Source organism: Hyperolius riggenbachi, chromosome 12, assembly GCF_040937935.1.
Source record: "Hyperolius riggenbachi isolate aHypRig1 chromosome 12, aHypRig1.pri, whole genome shotgun sequence".
NCBI classification, from domain to species: Eukaryota; Metazoa; Chordata; class Amphibia; order Anura; family Hyperoliidae; genus Hyperolius; species Hyperolius riggenbachi.
In genome coordinates, this window is record NC_090657.1 from 189,059,551 (window position 1) to 189,079,645 (window position 20,095).

Consider the following 20,095-nt stretch of genomic DNA (forward strand, 5'->3'; position numbering starts at 1 on the left):
GCAATCTAAAGGAATAATGCCAGTATGGATGCCAGTAATTCCTATTGCCTATAGAGGGTTGGCAGATGCTTTCCTAAATGTGTCAGTGTGGGGGGTCCAGGAGCCGACATTCCCAATGGTGTTACCATTTAACCAGAAACCAGACTATACCGGCCTTTTTATGCTGTACTTAATTTTAAAAACAAGCAGCTGTAAAAAGAGGTGGTAAAATTTACACTGATAAACAGGAGTGAGGCGCATTGTACAAAGCAAGACAATACATATAACATTTACATTGCGATTTTCCCCTGGTGGACTTAAAGAGCTTGAGCTGCAGCCACTAGGGGGCACTCAGTAGGCAGTAGCAGTGTTAGGGAGTCTGTCCCAAGGACTCCTTACTGAATAGGCGCTGACTTACTGCACATGAAGAGCCGAGATTTGAACCCAGGTCTCCTGAGGCAGAGCCCTTAACCAGTACTCTGTGCAGCCACAGCTGGATAGTGTAAAGCTGCATACACACTGCTCGACGGGTCCTGCGACGCCCCCTTTACAATTGTTGCTAGCGACGCCTCTTCCTGTCGGCGGGTTACGCGCGAGGTCACGTGACGTACACGACGGAGCGAGTGAGACTTCCAGCGATCGCAGTGTCGTCGGGGATCTTAAATGAGTCATCAGGCAAAACATTCAAAAAAACTTTACTCACCTGGGGCTTTCTCTAGTCCCTTGCAGCCTACTGTCCCATGCTAACAGCTCTGCTCTCCGCCGCCGTCCCGGGCTCCACACATGGTGCAGAGGCTGACCCCGAGGTCATCCTCACTGCGCCTGCATGAAGCGCCGCTGTCAATCATGGGCACGTTGTCCGCGGCGTACTGCGCAGCGCAGGCGTAGTAGTTCGGCATTTCCACAGTTCGCCGCGGGCAACGTGGTCATGCTCACGTAGGTGCAGTAAGGACCTCTTCCTCTGCACCATGCAGGAAGACTGGGACTGCGGCGGGTGACAGCGTGGGACAGTCGACTGCAGGGGGCTGGAGAAAGCTCCAGGTGAGTAAAGCTTTTATTTTTATTTTTAGTCTGATCCAATCCGCCGTGTCGGTCTTTAGTCATCACAGTCCCACAGATGCAGAATACTTGTACCAAAAACAGACACACTAATTATTATGATGATTATGCAGCTCTGACATCTTCTGCAGCACTTTGCAGAGTACATAGTCATGTCTCTCACTGATAAATTTCCCCCAAGGCGGGCAATAATGACCGCTAGGGAAGATTGGAAAATGTCCGCGAGAAATTGTCTTACTACAGCGGTTATCGCAAATCGGTCCCGGAAATTGGTATTCCACAGAAATACCGCATTACCACTACTCGGAAATTTTAGCCCAATCACGGGGCTCGGAAGCATTGGACCAATCACCATCTGCAGAATTTTCCATGGAAAATTGAATCCTGTGGAAATTTACTAATCGCAAGATTCAGTAAAACTCTGCAGTATCCAAGTCTTGTGATTGGCCTATCAGAGGACTCAGTAGTATTGGACCAATCAGAGAAGGTGAAGGTTTTCCTCGGAAATCGAAATACCACAGAAATTTTAGACCAATCACAAGACTAGGATACTACTGAGATTTACGGAGTCTTGCGATCAGAGCCTGGACAAGGTCCTCCAACATCCAAGGTTGAGGCACCAAAGTGCGCCCCTCTATCCCTCCCACCCCAGCCGTCACACACTGATTGCTATTAGACTAAGAGACGCCCCAGGGCCCCCAACACCTTCATCTCTAGTTATCTGGCTTGCAGTCACTGCTATGTATCCCCTTTTCTTATTTATCTCTGCTTCAAGCACAATAGGGGAATGATAGCTGAGTGAGTTGTGCTCCCGTCTCCTACACTGCGCCCTGAGGCTGGAGCCTCTCTTGCCTCTGCCTCGGACCGGCGCTGCTTGCGATTAGTCTAAAAAATTTTATCGAAAATTCTACAGCTTGTGATTGGTCCAATGCTTCCGATTCAGAAGTATTTGGCCAATCAGAGAATTCTGTAGTGTATCAAAGATGTCCGCATATTAATAGCGGAAATCTGCACAAATACATAACGGATTCTGCAAAATAACTTTAAAAAAAAAAGATATTTACCTTATTAATAAAAAATCAGCCTTTTTGATCATTGGAAATTGACTTTAGTGGTGTTGGTGGGGGCCCCAGGTTCCCTTTGCCCCGGGGCCCCTGCCGTGAGGTTTAATCCAGCCCTGCCTTCTGCTATATAATACTCAGCTTGATATATATATATATATATATATATATATATATATATATATATATATATATATATATATATATATATATATATTGCTTGAAAACTGCATATACAGTACTGATCGTTTTTAACAGCTAATCAAAAGAAATCAGGTTAATACAGTACTTAACAATGCTTCCTTTATGGAAAGTAGGTCAAATAACTGGAAGTGCCTTTGTGATTTGCGCTGAGCTGTTTGCTGTTGATGTGCACTGTGACTTCAGATAGGACACTCTATAGGTGATAGTCATACAGGACACCGTGTATCTGTGCTCTGTTCCAGATCAATCATTAGCTCTTAAAGGAATTTTGTTGATGAGAAACTCTATTACGCCAAAACTTGTTTGCGGTCCTACAGTCAGATCAACATGACGAGAGGAGAAAGGGGAGGGGTGTCAGGGGGTTCTGGGCGGAGTCTTTACCTCCTTCAGCCTATTTAAAGGACCGGCTTTTTACCTGATGTCATCGGAAGACAAGAGACAAGAAAAATCTCACTTCAAACAACGAGAAAGAGAAGAATTCTACAGCTATTTCCTTGTAAGTACTGACACTCTCTTGATACTCTTTCTGTTGTTTTTAATGTGCATTTTAATGTTCATTTGCAAAATAATTGTCAATTTATATCTGGTTGTACTATTATTCAAGCTTTGCTACTATGTAGAGGTATTTAAATGATTGCAGTGCAATGGGTATATTTTGCTGATATTAAAAGGAACCTGAGGTGTCAGACCTATGGAAACTGACATATTGATTTCCTTTTAAATAATACTAGTTGCCTGGCAGTCCTGCTGATCTTCCTGGTCAGTAGGGTGTAAATCACACACCTGAAACAAGCATGCAGCTAATCGTGTCAGATTTGTCATAGACATCTCATCTGCATGTTGTTCAGGGTCTATGGCTTTAAGTATCGGAGGCAGAGAGGATCAGCAGGACTGCCAGGCAATGGGCATTATTTAAAAGGAAATAAACATGTCAGCCTCCATATCCCTCTCACATAGGGTTCTCTTTAAGTAGATCTGTCAACTACAGACTATAAAAAGAGTTCCTGCAGAGGTAGAAAGCTAATCTTCCTAAAATGTATCCATCGAATTACTAGGATGTGACAAATTCACAGAGGCAGGTGGCATGTCTTGCCCCCTACCCCCTTTAAATGATGAGGTCTGAATAAACTTGATAGCCTGGGCAGCAACTTGGCTTTCTCCATGGCTGTGCTCATTCTATAGGAGGGAGTGATACGATTTGATGGACTGTAAGATCATTTATCCCATGAATTCTAGACATTGGTGCCCATATGCAATTAACTTTTTCTCCTGAGTTTTCTCCTAGGAGATAATTTTCATATTCTCTTTAAAATAGTTTTTTTTAGCATTTTACAATTGATAAAGTACTGAAAAGAAGGTAAAAAAAAAGTAATATCAAAATTATTTTGTGTATTTTCTTGCCTGCTTGTGGGTTAAGGGCATTTTATGACAAGGTGTAAAAAGATTACCTAGGAGATAACTCAGGAGAAAAGTGAATTGCATAGGAATAGGAAGTTGTAGAACAACTCTACTGTATCTCAAAAGATATATCTACTGTGGATAACTTGTTCTTCTTAGCAGTACAGCAGATACAATTTGAAATCACCCTTACAGAGGCGGTGTCTTTCATATAAAGTAGTGGGTTGGTGGGTGGGGTACATAGGATAAATGAGAATGTGATTTATCATTAGTCATCTAAAAGGAGATAGGTAAGGGAGTAGCACAAATGTTTCAATTATTTTTAGCATGTTTTTGGCCATCTGATGGGTTGTTGGTGAATCTATGAAAGATTCATGGCTTCATACTTGCTTAATGCTTTATCTGCAGGACTAGAAAGAAGATCTAGAATCACCATGCCATCCCAGCAGAAGACCGAGATCCACACTGCAAGCATCGTCACTCAGGGAGATCTGAACAAGTTAAGCCCTGATGTGGTGGACTTCATCGTGAAAAACACTCGCATCTGCCAGCCAGACAACATCCACATCTGTGATGGGTCTGAGGAGGAGAACAAGAAGCTGCTCCACCAGATGGAAGAGACAGGCATGATCAAAAGACTCCCCAAATACGAAAACTGGTAAGTCACCTGCTATTTTTTCATTAGTATAGATTCTTTTTAAACTTAGCCTGGAGACTAGACAAGTCAAGACTTGTCAAGTTTGGATTTTAACATGTCTTTTATCTCTTCTCTCTACCAGTTGGCTGGCTCGTACTGATCCCCGAGATGTGGCAAGAATTGAAAGCAAAACTGTGATAGTTACTCAAGAACAAAGAGACACGGTGCCCATTGCCAAGAGCGGACTCAGTAAGCTGGGCCGATGGATGTCTGAAGACGACTTTGGGAAAGCCTTCAAATCCAGATTCCCTGGATGCATGAAAGGTACGGCAATGGGGTCCACGATCACCCCACTGGACCTAGAATTTCACATGACATGCTGTAGATGTTCTGAATTTTTATAAAGGTGTTGTACAATTTATGTTTTTTTATTTATAGGTCGTACAATGTATGTCATTCCGTTCAGCATGGGGCCCATCGGGTCTTCACTTTCCAAGATTGGCATTCAGCTGACCGATTCACCCTACGTTGTGGCCAGTATGAGAATCATGACCAGAATGGAAACGGCTGTCTTAGAAGCCCTTGGAGAAGGGGAGTTTGTCCGATGCCTTCATTCTGTTGGCTGCCCTTTGCCTCTAAAAGGTAAGTCGGCTTATACTATATTAATAAATATATGGGTATGCACTATAAGTGTGAACAAGAAAAACAACAGGCAAAATATTAAAACAAAGTTAAACATGTCTTATAGAACCTCTGGTAAATAACTGGGCATGCAATCCAGAGATGACGCTCATCGCCCACATCCCGGAACGTAGGGAAATAATTTCGTTCGGCAGTGGCTATGGTGGGAACTCTCTTTTGGGGAAGAAATGCTTCGCCCTCCGGATCGCCAGTCGCATTGCTAAAGAAGAGGGCTGGTTGGCTGAGCACATGCTGGTAGGTATAAACTTGGAATGCAGAAGTTGAAACTTTTTGCAGTCTTTAAAAAAAAAATTGCCGTCATTCATATAGTGGACATGCTTATTGTAGGTGTGCCTGCCCTTCTACAGCTTGTTGCATAGATATTGCTGTATTTAAAGGGAACCCTCAAGTGACATGTAACATGATGAGCTAGATATGTGTATGTACGGTACCTAACACACATATGCATATGCTGTGTTGCTTTTCTTCTTTCTCTGCCTGAAAGAGTTAATATGCAGCTATGTAACTGACAGTTTTTCTCCCGTCAGGACCCAGTTAGAGTCCCTCACTGAAAAGGAATTACAGCCATAAAATACTTCCCTGGCAGAGAACTGGGCTTTTGAGTGCAGTGGATAGTTTTTAAAAAAAGTCAATAGTTCATATATTTTATTACTTTGAGACACGGAACATACTATTTCATTGAGCTGAGACAAAACAATAAATCTACTTTTTTAAGTTCTTAAACATAATATGAAATGGTGGGATATCTAAAAGTCATTTTTAGGAGTAGGAGGATATATACACTTATTTATCTCATCAGTCTATTTTCACTTACATTTCACTTTAAATGAGTAAGTTTAATTATAAACATTGCTTTATTTGCAGACAAAACCTGTATACAGTTTCCCGTAATTTTCCCAGCTAGTAGAATATCATATCAAAGGCAACCAGTCCAGGATATGTCTTTATGATTTTTTATGTTGTTTGATCCCTTACAGATTTTGGGAATCACCAACCCAGAAGGAGAGAAAAAGTACTTTGCCGCCGCCTTCCCAAGTGCTTGTGGGAAAACAAACTTGGCCATGATGAGGCCCTCCCTGCCCGGCTGGAAGATTGAGTGTGTGGGTGACGACATCGCCTGGATGAAGTTTGATGAACATGGTAATAATTTGCTCCAATCTTTAGTTATTAATTTGAAAAAAAAAAAAAACAGACCCTAGAAAAATATAGAGAGATAAAATAGAGGCCAAATTAATCATAAACTCTGCAAATAATATTTAAAAATTATTTAGAGAAGAGTATTTATAATAGAATTTTTCTGTGTGAGACATTTGAGCCACTCAGTGCTGAAAATATATTTATATAACAGAGTGGTGTCTATTTTTATTACATTCAGTCAGGGCTGGGCGGAGGCAGAGGCGAGAGAGGCTCCAGCCTCAGGGCGCAGTGCAGGATTGGGCGCACAACTCACTCAGCTATCATTCCCCTATTGTATTTGAAGCAAAGAAACAAGAAAAGGGGATACATGGCAGCGACTGCAAGCCAGATAACTAGAGATTAAGTGTGTGACTGCTGGGGTGGGAGAGATGGAGGGGTGCACTTTGGTGTCTCAGCCTTGGGTGCTGGAGGACCTTGTCCCGCCTCTGCATTCAGTACTTTTATACCTTTAAATTGGAAGAGCAGAGGTCTAATAAAGAATCTTGAGGATATTGTATTAAAGGACACCTGAACTGAAAGGGATGTGGTGGCTGCCATATTTATTTCCTTTCAAACAATACCAGTTGTACAGCAGTTGTGCTGATCCCTTTGGCTGTAGTGTCTGAATCACTCACCTGAAACAAGCAGGTGACTTTACACCTCAAAAAAAACCCACAGACAACAGAAGCCCAATAGCGCAATATGTCACTAGAGTGGAAAGTCTGAAGAAATGTAAAATAATACAAAGGTGGGTTGCACAAAAGGGCAACCAACTGCATCGGGTAGGTGGGAATTTATGGCCCGGCTCTACTCGGGCAACCCAAAAAGTAGCTTCTTGGGGATGGTCGCTCTCTACCATGGATAGTGTACTGGCTAAGGGCTCTGCCTTTGACATGGGAGACCAGGGTTTGAGTCCTGGCTAGGGTTAGTACCTATTCAGTATGAAGTTCTTGGGCAAGATTTCATAACACTGCAGAGGGGCCTCTTGAGCGTGTCCCAGTGGCTGCAGCTCTTGAGCGCTTTGAGTCCAACAGGAAAAAAGCTCTATACAAATGTTAGGATTTTTTTATTTTTACTATTGATGCTGATCATGGTGAAGCCACTCAGGGCCAGTGACCCTCCCCCCATAAAGGAGGGTAATTTGCAAAACAAGGGAGAAGAGGCGCCCAGGAAGAATAAAACTCTTTTTAAAACCAATAAAATCGTAATAAGGAAAGAGGTGGATTACCTCTCAAAAGACACTAACAAGTAATGTAAAATAAACCTTTTTTACAAGACTTGTGAATGTCATTTGAGCGGTAATCTGCCTCTTTCTTTATTGTAGTTTTATTGCTTTTAAAAGAGTTTTCTTCTTCCTGGGCACCTCTTCTTCCTTGTTATCTGATCTGCTGCATGCTTGTTCAGGGTCTATGGCTAAGAGTATTAGAGACAGAGGATCAACAGGAGAGCCAGGCAATCTGCATTGTTTAAAAGAAAATAAATATGTCAGCCTAAATATCCCTCTTAGTTCAGGGGTACTTGAAAATGTCTTTTTTATCCCTTTAATATTAGACATGAACCACTTTGATGTCCCTCAATCATTAAAACTAATTGGACAATGTCCTTTTTTTTAGGCAATCTAAAAGCAATTAACCCTGAAAATGGCTTTTTTGGAGTGGCTCCTGGGACTTCGGTGAAGACCAACCCAAACGCTATGGAGACCATCCGAAAGAACACCATATTTACCAACGTGGCAGAGACCAGCGATGGTGGAGTCTATTGGGAGGGAATGGACATGAACTTGGAACCAGGAGTCACTTTAACCTCATGGAAAAACAAAGAATGGACACCAGAAAGTGGTAAGCTTATTGGGGCAGCAAGTGACTCCAAAAACGAATTTTCTCTAAATGTATGGTTGCATTTTAGATAGGAATTAGAGGAGGGAAGTTCTAAAGAATGATTACACTGATGATGATGATGATGATTATATTAATAGAAATGTCTTGTTGTTTCAGGTGAACCTGCTGCCCATCCCAATTCTCGTTTTTGCACCCCGGCCAACCAGTGCCCGATAATAGACTCAAAGTGGGAGTCTTCTGAAGGGGTTCCTATTGAAGGCATCATTTTTGGTGGTCGTAGACCAGCTGGTGAGTTTCCTCAATTCCATTTTACATTAAATAGTTATGCCAAGTTAACGTAAACCCAAGGAGAGAGTGGTATGGAGGCTGCCATATTTATTTCCTTTTACACGATACCAGTTGCCTGGCTGTCCTGCTGATCCTCTAATACTTTTAGCCATAGACCCTGAAGAAGCATGCAGCAGATCAAGTGTCAGGTGACATTATTGTCAGATCTGACAAGATGAGCTGCATGCTTGTTTCTGGTGTTATTCAGTCATAACCGCAGCCAAATAGATCAGTAGGGCTGTCAGGCAACTGGTATTGTTTAAAAGGAAATAAATATGGCAGCCTCCATATCCTCCATATCCCTCTCACCTCGGGCTCACTTTAAAAAATCTACTGAAGAAAAAAAGACACCAGTATGTATATCACAGAGAATACCTTCTTTAGATCACTTGAATGCCGGTTATTTTTGAACGTTACTTTTTTGTGTCGATTTTTTCCTTATGTAACCATATTGCCATTGTTATGTCAAGGTGTGCCTCTTGTGTATGAAGCCCTGAGTTGGCAACATGGAGTCTTTGTTGGGGCAGCCATGAGATCTGAAGCTACTGCAGCCGCTGAGCACAAAGGTGAGTCATTGTCGAATTGAAATATTTATCCATATTCTATTATATAGCAAATATATGGACTGACAGCGATCGGGTATTTCCGCCTATCTCCAAGCTTAGAGTCGATACTGCGCCTGCGCTGAAGCCGGGGAGGTAAATATTTACATACCCGCTGTTCAGAGGGGCACAGTGAGACTGCCGTGGGACACAGGAGGACGGGGGGGAAGCCTCAATCAGATCCGGAGGCTTCCCCGAGGTGAATACCCCCCAGGGGAACTTTGTAGTTACAGGTTTACTTTAAAACAGAATGTATTTGTGAAAATACCCATTAATGATGATTGTAATCTGCTAATTTCGATTAGGCAAAACTTAGTGACATTTTTCGCAATAATGGCCATACGTAATTACGATTTGAACATCAGAAGAAAAGAAACATCCGGCACCACTTTATAGGCTTCTCCTCTATCAGTTTTAATCAGTAATTACGATTTGGACATTCAATTGATTTTGCAAAATCCATTTGTAACTTTGCGTAATTTTGTGCCAAATTTAGTGGTTAATAGCAAAGACCCCATACATGCTGTTGTCACCTAAATTGTCAAGTATTTTAATCGATTTTGAAGATGCAAAGCAAAAGTGGTTTCTAAACTCAGAAAAATGTCAATTTAAAAACCACTTTTCCTTGTTCCAACTCTTCCCCTTAAAGAGGAACTCCAGCCTAAACAAACATACTATCATTAAGTTACATTAGTTATGTTAATTAATAGATAGGTGATATAATCTCTTACCCACCATGTTTTAAAAGAACAGGCAAATGTTTGATTTCATGATGGCAGCCATCTTTTCGGTTGAAAGGAGGTGACAGGGAGCATGAGACACAGTTCCAACTGTCCTGTCCTTTTTTTCTTTGATGGGTGGAGCTTAGCTAAAAAATGCAGCTAAAAATGATGCTTTGGTAAGAAAAACAAAGTTCTGATACTGTGAAACTGTTAAAGAAACACCAAGCCTTTTCAGTTCTGCTGAGTAGATTTTTAGTCCGGAGGTTCACTTTAACATACGGTATGTAGCCATTGTAGTGACAACAGAATGTATAGGGGCTGTATTATTAACCGTAAAGTCTGCACAAAATAATGCGAAAATTACGCAAAATTGCAGTTCCTGATTACGATAACATACGGAATTAATTAAGATTTTTCCTAAAATTGTGCATTACGATTTAGCATTGTAACTACGAATTACGATGTGACATTATGATGATGCGAAATCCAGGCTCATAATACAACACTCCAGATCAGGAAGTATCCCTTTTGTTTCTGAATAGCCATACTATAAACATCTAGAGCCGCTGGCATATCATTTCACAGAAGCATATAATGTGTCTCTGTCACATGACTAGGCAATGCTGTACATCACCAGCTCTGGAAGTATGCCTGGCATAAACAGATGTTTAGTATATTCTCTCACTGGAGTGATGCATTATGGGACTACCTTCTTGCTCAGTTGAGAAGTTGTATAGTTGCAAATACCTTCTGTTTTAAGAAAGCAATTTTGTATTTTCCAGATCCTATTATTATGGGGTCTTTATGAATTCTTTATGTCCTCTACACCAGGGGTCCCCAAACCTCGGTTCGTGGCCTGGTGCCTTTCCATGGGTAGTGTTGTGCCGGTCCTTGGACCTGGCCTTCCTCTCCATTATCAGTTGCAGAGCAGCGCAACACCGAATGCGCTGTCCTTGCAACTCATTAAAGCAGGCTTTCTCAACCAGGGTTCCTTGAGTTCTCTGCAGGGGTTCCTTGGCATTTCCCCCCATCGTGGGGGAACTATAATAGATGGTAATATAACAAGAAGCACTAAATTGGGGGCTCAGGAGACAGTATAACGAGTGGCAGTGTAATAGGAGGTAGTGAAAATATACAAATAAACAGCCACACCTACTTTTACAGACCATTCCTCCTGAAAAATAAATGTAGGGGTTCCTCGAGATCAAAAAATTGTTTGCAGGGGTTCCTTGAGATCCAAAAGTTATTTGCAGGGTTCCTCCGGGGTACAAAGGTTGAGAAAGGCTGCATTACAGGCTTCAGCTGAGCTGCTTCATCCTCTGTACAGTGCCCGATGCATGTCACATGACCCACACTGCGAGTTGTACCATGTGTGCTGCAGCAGTCGATGACTGTATTGAGAGCAGAAGACAGATTATCTGGTGATGTGGTATGGCTGCTCTGCGCTGATCTGCATGGCTGCAGAGGGATCGCTCTGTGAGGGGGTAGGTTGGGGGAGGTTTGTTTAACTGCCCACACTTTGCTGAAGTCAGACCACAGCTTATAAAGGGTGGTGGGTGGCTGGTGTGGTGGAATACTGGGCCCACTCTGTTTTGTTGGTTGTTTTGGAAGGAGGGTTGTGTTGGGGTGACCATGTTTCCACCTAAACTGTACCTGTGTCTGGTTGGATGGATGGGCAATGATTTTCCCTGCATCTCCTGAGAACGGGGTGAGGGGCTTTTTTTTCTATATCTAATCCCCATTCCCTAATCCCTAGTCTTTTACCCCCAAAACATCACCATACTTCCACTTATTGCAACTGAATCACAACCCTTACCCTTCTCCTCCAGAAAATAAAACCTTTCACAACACCCACCCCTCACTTGAACAGAAATGCGGTCCTTGGCCTGAAACAGATTGGGGACCACTGCTCTACACAACCCTAGTGGTTCTAGTTTTAATTTACTTAAATGGATACTTTGAAAAAGAAAAAAATATTCATAATTGTGGTTATTAACAGGTGGTATTTTTTCTTTACAGGAAAGGTAATCATGCATGACCCATTCGCCATGAGGCCTTTCTTTGGCTACAACTTTGGCCGCTACCTTGCCCACTGGCTCAGCATGGAGCACCTCCCATCAGCCAAGTTACCCAAGATCTTCCACGTCAACTGGTTCCGGAAAGACAAGCAAGGAAACTTCCTTTGGCCCGGTTATGGAGAAAACATCCGGGTTCTAGAATGGATGTTCAACAGGATCAACGGAGAAGACTGCGCCAAAGAGACACCTATCGGCTACATCCCGGCTGAAGGTTCTCTAAACCTCAAAGGGCTCCGAGACATCAACATGGAAGAGTTGTTTGACATATCCAAAGACTTTTGGGAAGATGAAGTTGAGGACATTAGAAAATACTTTGACGACCAGGTCAATGCTGACCTCCCTTATGAAATAGAAGGAGAGCTGGTTTCTCTAGAGGAGAGGTTAAAACAATTGTAAAAGGTTGCAGAGTTAGGTGGAGCGTTTCCTAACTTGTAGAGAAGGAGTCTTCTCTAAAACATTAACCTGGGTCCCCAACCCAATCGTTAAGCATGTGGTCCTAATTCTGTCCCACATTATCCTGGGCTTTCTGATGTAACGGGGGTGACCTAAGTTGTTATACTACGTACTGTACCCTGTCTTCCTTTCCTTCTATATTCCTTGTCTGTATTATGTACAATAAAGGAGAGAGGGTGGAGTGAGGAGGATAAAATGTTTCCTAATACTTGCATGCGGAAAGTTAAGTGCGGAGTTAGAGAATGAGATGGGAGAGATTAGATTAGAGGCGGGAGTCATAGTGTTGAGAGTTCTTAGGAACGAGAGACTATTTGGAAGGTATGAGAGAGTTTTTGCCTTATTTAAAGTCTTCCAGTTAACAAAACTTTACATATTTTTTTATATAATTTTTGACTGTATATATTTGAGTAACATATGTCATTATTTTGTGGTTCGATGTATAATAAAGTTTTATTTATAAAAAAAAATAATAATACAAGCATTCCTTAACTTTTCTTGTACTTGAAAATAAAGAGAAAAAGAGTAGTTGCCAGCCTTGATCACATGTATACAGACAAAAATTGGAAATAACTGGGAAATTTGGGCGCAAGGTGAAGTCAAAAAATGGCTCACCCTACTCCTGCAAAAGCAGGTGGCATTATTTACTATTCCCCCTCCAGGCCACCATGGACACTGGAGAAATATGTAATTCAGCTTCCAGCTAATGCTGGCGGACGAATTACACTGTTTTTATAGTAATTTGAGGTCTGTCTCTTGACAGCTCCAGGGGAAAACCCAGGATTTTCAAGAGGGGTATTCCTGAAATGTCTCCGTATTACAGCCACATACAATACAGTATAACAATATGGTAGGACATTATGCTGATTTTACCTAATGCAATTCCCCGTCCGACTGACAGGATCTGACAATTATTTCCTGCTCCCGATCGACAACGGGATCGATCAGAAGCAGTTTGGATACGGATAATAATGAAGACAGCCGACATTGCTCATGAAGGGGAAAGTGAAACATTCACACAGCAGGGCACAGGGCTGTGCTTATACCTGACTCTGTTAAATTACCCAGAGCTACTCCATGCTCTGTACACACACTGCTGCTCCATGCTCTGTACACACGCTGCTGCTCCATGCTCTGTACACACGCTGCTGCTCCGTGCTCTGTATACATGCTGCTGCTCCATGCTCTGTACACACGCTGTTGCTCTGTGCTCTGTATACACGCTGCTGCTCCATGCCCTGTACACACGCTGCTGCTCCATGCTCTGTACACACGCTGCTGCTCCCTGCTCTGTACACACGCTGCTGATCCATGCTCTGTACACACGCTGCTGTTCCATGCTCTGGACACACGCTGCTGCTCCCTGCTCTGTACACACACTGCTGCTCCATGCTCTATACACACGCTGCTGCTCCATGCTCTGTACACACGCTGCTGCTCCATGCTCTGTACACACGCTGCTGCTCCATCCAAAGTCAACTGTTGCAGGGAAAGAAAGGGGGCAGTGCTGTGAGCTGCAGGATGCCTGCAGATATTCTGGTGTCACAACTTGTGCCTGTCCCCAGACACTGCACCGTCCCTGCTCTGAGGGGGGATTGTGGGCAGCTGCAATCCTCCCCTGCGTTTGCCTATCAGCTCCCAAATTACTGTCTGATCACCGCTATAGCGGTAATTCACATTACAGCCTATGTGTGCGCCCAAATTTCCCAAGCCCTTTTTGTCTGTTGCCTTATGATCACACACAATACAATCTTGATTGTACAGATTTATCAAACCTATGTAGTTTAAGGGCAAATTGAAAATTCTTTGAAAAGATTATTTTGATAAGCTTTATACTACTTAAAAGTGGTAAGACTGAACAACCAAGATTATAAGGTGTGTACACACCATGCAATTCTCACTTCAGATCCTATTTGAGTAAGTGATCAGATTGATATTTAGCTAATTGGATACATAAGAAAGATAGCAAAAATAGACATGCAATTTTCTTTTCAAATTCCATTCATATTTTAGATCAATTTACTGATTGGATAGTAATCGAAAATGAACTCAAAGGACATACAAACACATGGAACGACAGCCAGAGCCAGTATTTCAATCGATATTTCCCAGCATATCTGACTTGCTTTTGAAAGACAGAGATCGATTTTGAGGTTGTGATCGGTTGCTGGCACTCAGTAGGCTGTATATTTTTATGCCCGATTTTTCTTGATCAGAAATAGGATCTGAAGAAAAAAATCCATGGTGTGTACCAGGCCTTAGATATACTAGAATGCTTGTGGCTGTGGAGCAGTAGTAAACATCTCATCTATGTGCAGCCAGTGTTGGACTGGGATGTGGGAAATCTGAGGAAATCTACTTGCTGGCCAAGCAGCAGTAATCAGGTGTTGCTGCTCGCAGTGATTACTTGTTGCAGGTTTCTATTGGGAGTGATAACACAGGGTTTCTGCTGCTTGGCCAGCAGGTGGATTTCCTCAGTTTTTCAAGATTCCAGTCCAACACTGTGTGCAGCTCCTATGCTATGTGCTACTGTCATAGAAGCTTACGCTTCTTCAGTGTGCACACTCCTTGCATATACAACCCTTACAGTGAGTTTGAAGTGTAAATATAAAAAGAAACAAATACTCACCTAAGGAGAGGGAAGGCTCTGGGTCCTATAGAGCCTTCCTGTTACTCTTACGGTCTCTGCCTTCCAGCACTGGACCACCATTAGCAGTCTCCGACTAATGGGTCAGAGACTGCTTGCTTCCGCCACTGTGGGAGGCTTAGGCAGTCTTCGTGAGCCCGAGTGCTCCCTAAGACAGCTCCTCCATACTGCGCATGTGCGAGTACGTGAGACTGCTGCGAATCTTCGGAAGCACTTGGACTCCCGAAGACTGCAAAAGCCTTGTGTGGTAGCGGAAGTGAGCATTAGTCAGAGACTGCTAACAGGGGATCCAGCGCTGGAAGGCAGAGACTGTAAGAGTAACGGGAAAGCTCTATAGGACCCAGAGCCTTCCCTCTCCTTAGGTGATATAATTGCCACCAGGATCCCTCCCATAACAAGTGTGACCACCATGGTCCTGTCCCATAACAAGTGTGGCTACAAGGATACCCTCCCATAACACGCGTGGCCACCAAAATTCCCTCCAATAACAAGTGTGGTCACCAGGATCCCCTCCCATAACAACTGTAGCCACCAATATTCCTTCCAATAACAAGTGTGGCCACTGAGATCCCTACAATAACAAGTGGATGGCCACAACAACTACCTCCAATAACAAGTGTTGCCACCAGGATCCCTTACGTAACAAATGTGGCCACCAAGATCCCTCCAATAACAAGTGGATGGCCACCAAAATTCTCTCCAATAACAAGTGTGGCCACCAAGACCCCCTCCCATAACAAGTGTGGCCTCCAATATTCCCTCCAATAACAAGTGTAGCCACTAAGGTCCTTCCCATAGCAAGTGTGGCCACCAATATTCCCTCCAATAACAAGTGTGGCCACCAGGATCCCTCCAATAATTAGTGTGGCCACCTTCATCCTGTCTCATAACAGTGTGACCACCAGGTTCCCCACCCATAACAAGGGTGGCCACCAATATTCCCTCCAATAACAAGTGTAGCTACCAAGGTCCCTCCCATAACAAGTGTGGTCACTATATCCACTCCCATAACAATGTGGTCACCAAGATCTCCAATAAAAAGTGTGGCCACCTTGATCCGATCTCATAACAGTGTGACCACCAGGTTCCCCACCCATAACAAGGGTGGCCACCAAGATCCTCTCCCATAACAGTGTGACCACCAGGAATCCCCTCACAAATGTGGCTACAACACCTGCAATGGAGGTGAGAAGCTGTATTGGAGAGATGGAGAGGGGTGAGTCTGTTGGGGACCCCCACAGCCATGAACCAACATGGAGCAGCAGAGGCTGATCCCCCATTAGCCACACTTCTGAGGACCAACATAACAGACAGGAAGCAGCATTTTTAGGAGGAAGTCAAGATGGCAGCTCCGTCATTCTTATAAAAATACAGTATATTTTTAATAGTGGCCATGCCAAATGGCATCCTGATGATACAATTTTGTACAATCTCTCCAAATCCATAATTATTACAACCAACCGACTGAAAATACTTTAAATGAATTATATAAGTAAGGCAATCGCACCACCTGGAAGCATTAACCACTTTGCATCAAGACCTTGTTTCCCCCTTATGGACCAGAGCAGTTTTGACAGTTTAGCTATGCCCCTATTTAATCAGCAATAACTTTATCCCTACTCACGACACCTAAATTATCTATATATTGTTTTTATCAAGACAAAATGGACTTTTGTTGGGGGTATTTTGTCCCTAGAAAAATGTTGTTTACTACACATTTTAATGTGAAAAAGAGGGGAAAAAATGAAAAAATGCATTTTTCCTAATTTTTTACCAATTCCATTTTATAAATAAATGTTCTACAGTAGATTAAAAACCATGCCAACAGTAGTATGTCCCCCAGTATAGATAGCCAGATGTGTCCCACTCCCCAGTATCAGCCCCCCCCCCCAGTATAGCCAGATGTGGCCGCTGTATTTTCTACCCCCACTATAGACAGACAGATGTGCCCCAGGATTAGTGGCCCTATAGCCAGATGTGTCCCCAGGATTAGGCCTTTTCCATTATAACCAATCGAGCTTATGTCCCCCAGTGACGTTTCATCCCCCCCCCCCCCCCCAGTATGGATAGTTAGATATGGCCTCCCCTTATCATGCAGCCCCCTCCATTCCCATATCACTCAAAAAAACACTGCTGCATGAAGAATATCTCACCTTACCTGGTTCCTGTGATCATCCTGCAGCCAGAGCCTACGTTCACCTCTGTGCACTCACCCCTGTGATGCCAAACATCCGCGCCCCGGCTTGATGATGTCATCAAGCCGGGACCCGGATATTCAGCATCACAAGGGCTGAGTGCAGAGCAATGAATGAAGGCTCTGGCGGCAGGATCATACAATTCTATAATTATCAATATGAATCAAGTATATTAGCTACCGTATTTTTCGGACTATAAGACGCTCCTGACCATAAGATGCACCTAGGTTTAGAGGACAAAAACCAGGGGGAAAAAATATATACTAAACCTGATGCATCCATGGTATAGGGGCATCTTGTGGATTATGCCCCCTTGTACCTCTCGTGTCTCCCTTGTGTCCTCTATGCTCCTTTGTGTCCCCCCTGTGTGCTCCTCTACATGGGCACAGTACAGGGAGTCCCCGACATTACGGGCTGGAGGTTTGTATTGGCAGGCGTTCACAAGTCAGGAACTCCCTGCATTTAGACTATAAGACGCAGTGACTTTCTTCCCCCACTTTTGGGGGAGAAGAAGTGAGTCCGGAAAAATACAGTAACTCTTTCCTAACTTTCAGAAACTGGTTGTATTCTGATGCTCTACTTCTGGCATATGAACTATTGACTGAAATTCTCACTATATCTGCTTGCAATAGGCACTATGAGGATATCTATACTTACATATTCTTAAAGGACAGATGCAAGGAGTTTAAAAAAACCTTTAAAAATGTTCTTACCCGGGGTTTCCTCCAGCCCCTGGCAGCCGATATGTCCCTCGACACAGCTCCGCATCCAGGCGGTGGCCCATGGTCCTCTTCGTTACAGATGCCAATTGGCATCTACTGTGCCTGCTCAAGCGCTGATGATGATCATGCTCACATGGTCTGGAGTGTTCTGTGCAGGCGCAGAACTACTGCACCTGCACAGGACACTGCAGGCCGCGTCAGTGCGATCGTGAGCGGTGCTTGCGCAGGCACAGTAGGTGTTGACCTGGCGAGGGGTGTGAAGATTATGATGTCCACACTTGTGTTATGACCCTTGCAAGACGTCCCAAGGCTGTGAGGCTCACCAGGCAAGGGAAAGGCTGTGAACATTGGCCTGACCCCAGCGACAGGATAGAGTATATCGATATCTTCTCTGCAGTATTTATTTTTATTTGCTTAAAGGAGACATGAGATGTAGAAAAAAAGTTCAACTCACCTGGGGCTTCTTCCAGCCCCTAGAAGTGTCTACGTCCCTGGGGGCTGCTGCGCAGTCTCCAAGTCATCAGGTGCTGCTTCCGTAATGAGTGGCAACCCCTGCACCTGCCCAGAACGCTCCTCACCACGGGAGCGTGACCGCAAGTGGCGCATGTAGGCTCCTGTGCCAAAGGGGGTGATCCGAGGGACATAGACACTTGTAGGGGCTGGAAAAAGCATACATGCAAAAATGGCGCCAGAAAATCTGGAGCAGGGCAAAACCAAAAAACGGCTCACCCTGCTCCTGCAAAAGTCCCGGCAGGGTTAATCACCAATTCCCCCTCCAGGTTGCCGCAGACTCAGAGGGGAAAGATGTAATTCTATATTGTGCTTTTTGTTAGTGTTTTTTTTTAATTGCTGACAATATTTTGTGATACAGTTGTTATTATTATCCTATACAATAAGGGCTCTTTCACATTAGGGCAGATTTTCTGCGTTTCAACGCAAAGGATAAAGTTTGCGTTACCCAAGGTGAAATGAAAGTCCATAGACTTTCATTTTAGCTTTCACATATAACACAGCCTTTTTGTGCGTTGCGTTCCACTGCACCCAGGCGCAGTTTTTTGGCCAACGCTAGCTTTATGCGTTACAATGTTAGTCAATGTAAAACGCACACTATGCGCGTTTTTAATCCGTTAACGCAGGCAATCAGTCCCAGAATGCAACAGAGGAACAATGTAGAAAGTTGACAACTAAAAGAAAAAAAAATTACCTGCGTTTTTCTATGTGCAGTAACGGATTGAAAACGGATTAAAAACGCACACTCACTGCAGTGCAACGCATATCAAAACGCAGTAAAAGGCATACAACAAAACGTATGCTTTGAGCGTTCTCCAACGCAAGCTCTGATGTGAAAGAGCCCTAAAACCTAACTGTCCCTGCATCATCCACTTTCCCTGTCTGTCCGTCCGTGGCTTTTTTGTACTGTGCATGTGCGCAGTACAGACAGCCGTTGGGACGGGAGGTCGGGCCAGGGAGCAAGGCGGGCGTGTGCGCGCATGCACGCGTGCTCACGGCGGGCGGGTGCGCGCAGTCGCGGCGGGCACACGCGCACTGACTGGCGGTGGTAATTTCACTACCTAGAGCCTGTTTAACACCTTAAGACCGCTCCACGCCCATGGGCGGGACCGCGGCGGCAGCCCCAGAACTGCCTAACCGCCTAACGCCGATTGGTGTCAAGTCCTGGGGCTGCAGTTTGCAGGAGATCGCGCACAAGATGCGTGCGCATCTCCTGCTTGGGGTGGAGCTCCGCCCCCTCTTCAGTCTCCGTGCAGCGATCGCCGCTCGGAAGGCTGTTAGACGGCGTGATAGCCGTCTATTTACATGTACAGCGCTGCAATTGGCAGCAGCGCTGTACTGGGGACAGCTGTGCCTCCTGAGGCTGGGGAGTGATCAGCTGTTATAGGCTGAAGCCTATGACTGCTGATCACCCTGATTGGCTGGCGGGGGGAGGGAGGCAGGGAGCAGGGGAATCAAAATAAAGAAAAGCAATTTTTATTAAAAAATAAATAAAATAAGTATTTATATAAAAAAATAAATACTGTGGAGTGATCAGACCCCCCCCCCCCCCCCCAACAGAGAGCTCTGTTGGTGGGGGGAAAAGGGGGGGGGGATCACTTGTGTGCTGTGTTGCATGGCCCTGCAGCTTGGCCTTAAAGCTGCAGTGGCCAATTAATAAAAAAAACAGCCTAGTCTTTAGGGGGGTTTAGCACTGTGGTCTTGAAGTGGTTAAACGGGCTTAGGTAGACTAGTTGATTTATAAAGCGCCAACATATTCTTTGGCGCTGTACAAAGTAAGAAACAAAC

At 44.0% G+C, this 20,095-nt stretch overlaps 1 protein-coding gene across 1 annotated transcript; it reads left to right on the forward strand.

The window, feature by feature from the left end:
• The first annotated feature begins 2,729 nt into the window (after nucleotides 1-2,729).
• LOC137541958 (phosphoenolpyruvate carboxykinase, cytosolic [GTP]-like) lies at nucleotides 2,730-12,717 on the forward strand. The gene is made up of 10 exons (XM_068263522.1): nucleotides 2,730-2,799; nucleotides 4,110-4,359; nucleotides 4,481-4,662; nucleotides 4,777-4,980; nucleotides 5,087-5,274; nucleotides 6,018-6,180; nucleotides 7,830-8,054; nucleotides 8,211-8,342; nucleotides 8,852-8,947; nucleotides 11,725-12,717. The coding sequence occupies exons 2-10, from the start codon at nucleotides 4,136-4,138 to the stop codon at nucleotides 12,177-12,179; spliced, it is 1,869 nt and encodes a 622-aa protein (XP_068119623.1). The 5' UTR covers nucleotides 2,730-2,799; nucleotides 4,110-4,135; the 3' UTR covers nucleotides 12,180-12,717.
• Nucleotides 12,718-20,095: the final 7,378 nt, after the last annotated feature.

Coding starts and splice junctions, on each gene's coding strand:
- LOC137541958 (XM_068263522.1), top strand. CDS start 4,136: ATGCCATCCCAGCAGAAGACCGAGATCCACACTGCAAGCATCGTCACT. Junction 4,981..5,086: donor CTGCCCTTTGCCTCTAAAAG/GTAAGTCGGCTT, acceptor CATGTCTTATAG/AACCTCTGGTAAATAACTGG. Junction 8,055..8,210: donor AGAATGGACACCAGAAAGTG/GTAAGCTTATTG, acceptor TTGTTGTTTCAG/GTGAACCTGCTGCCCATCCC.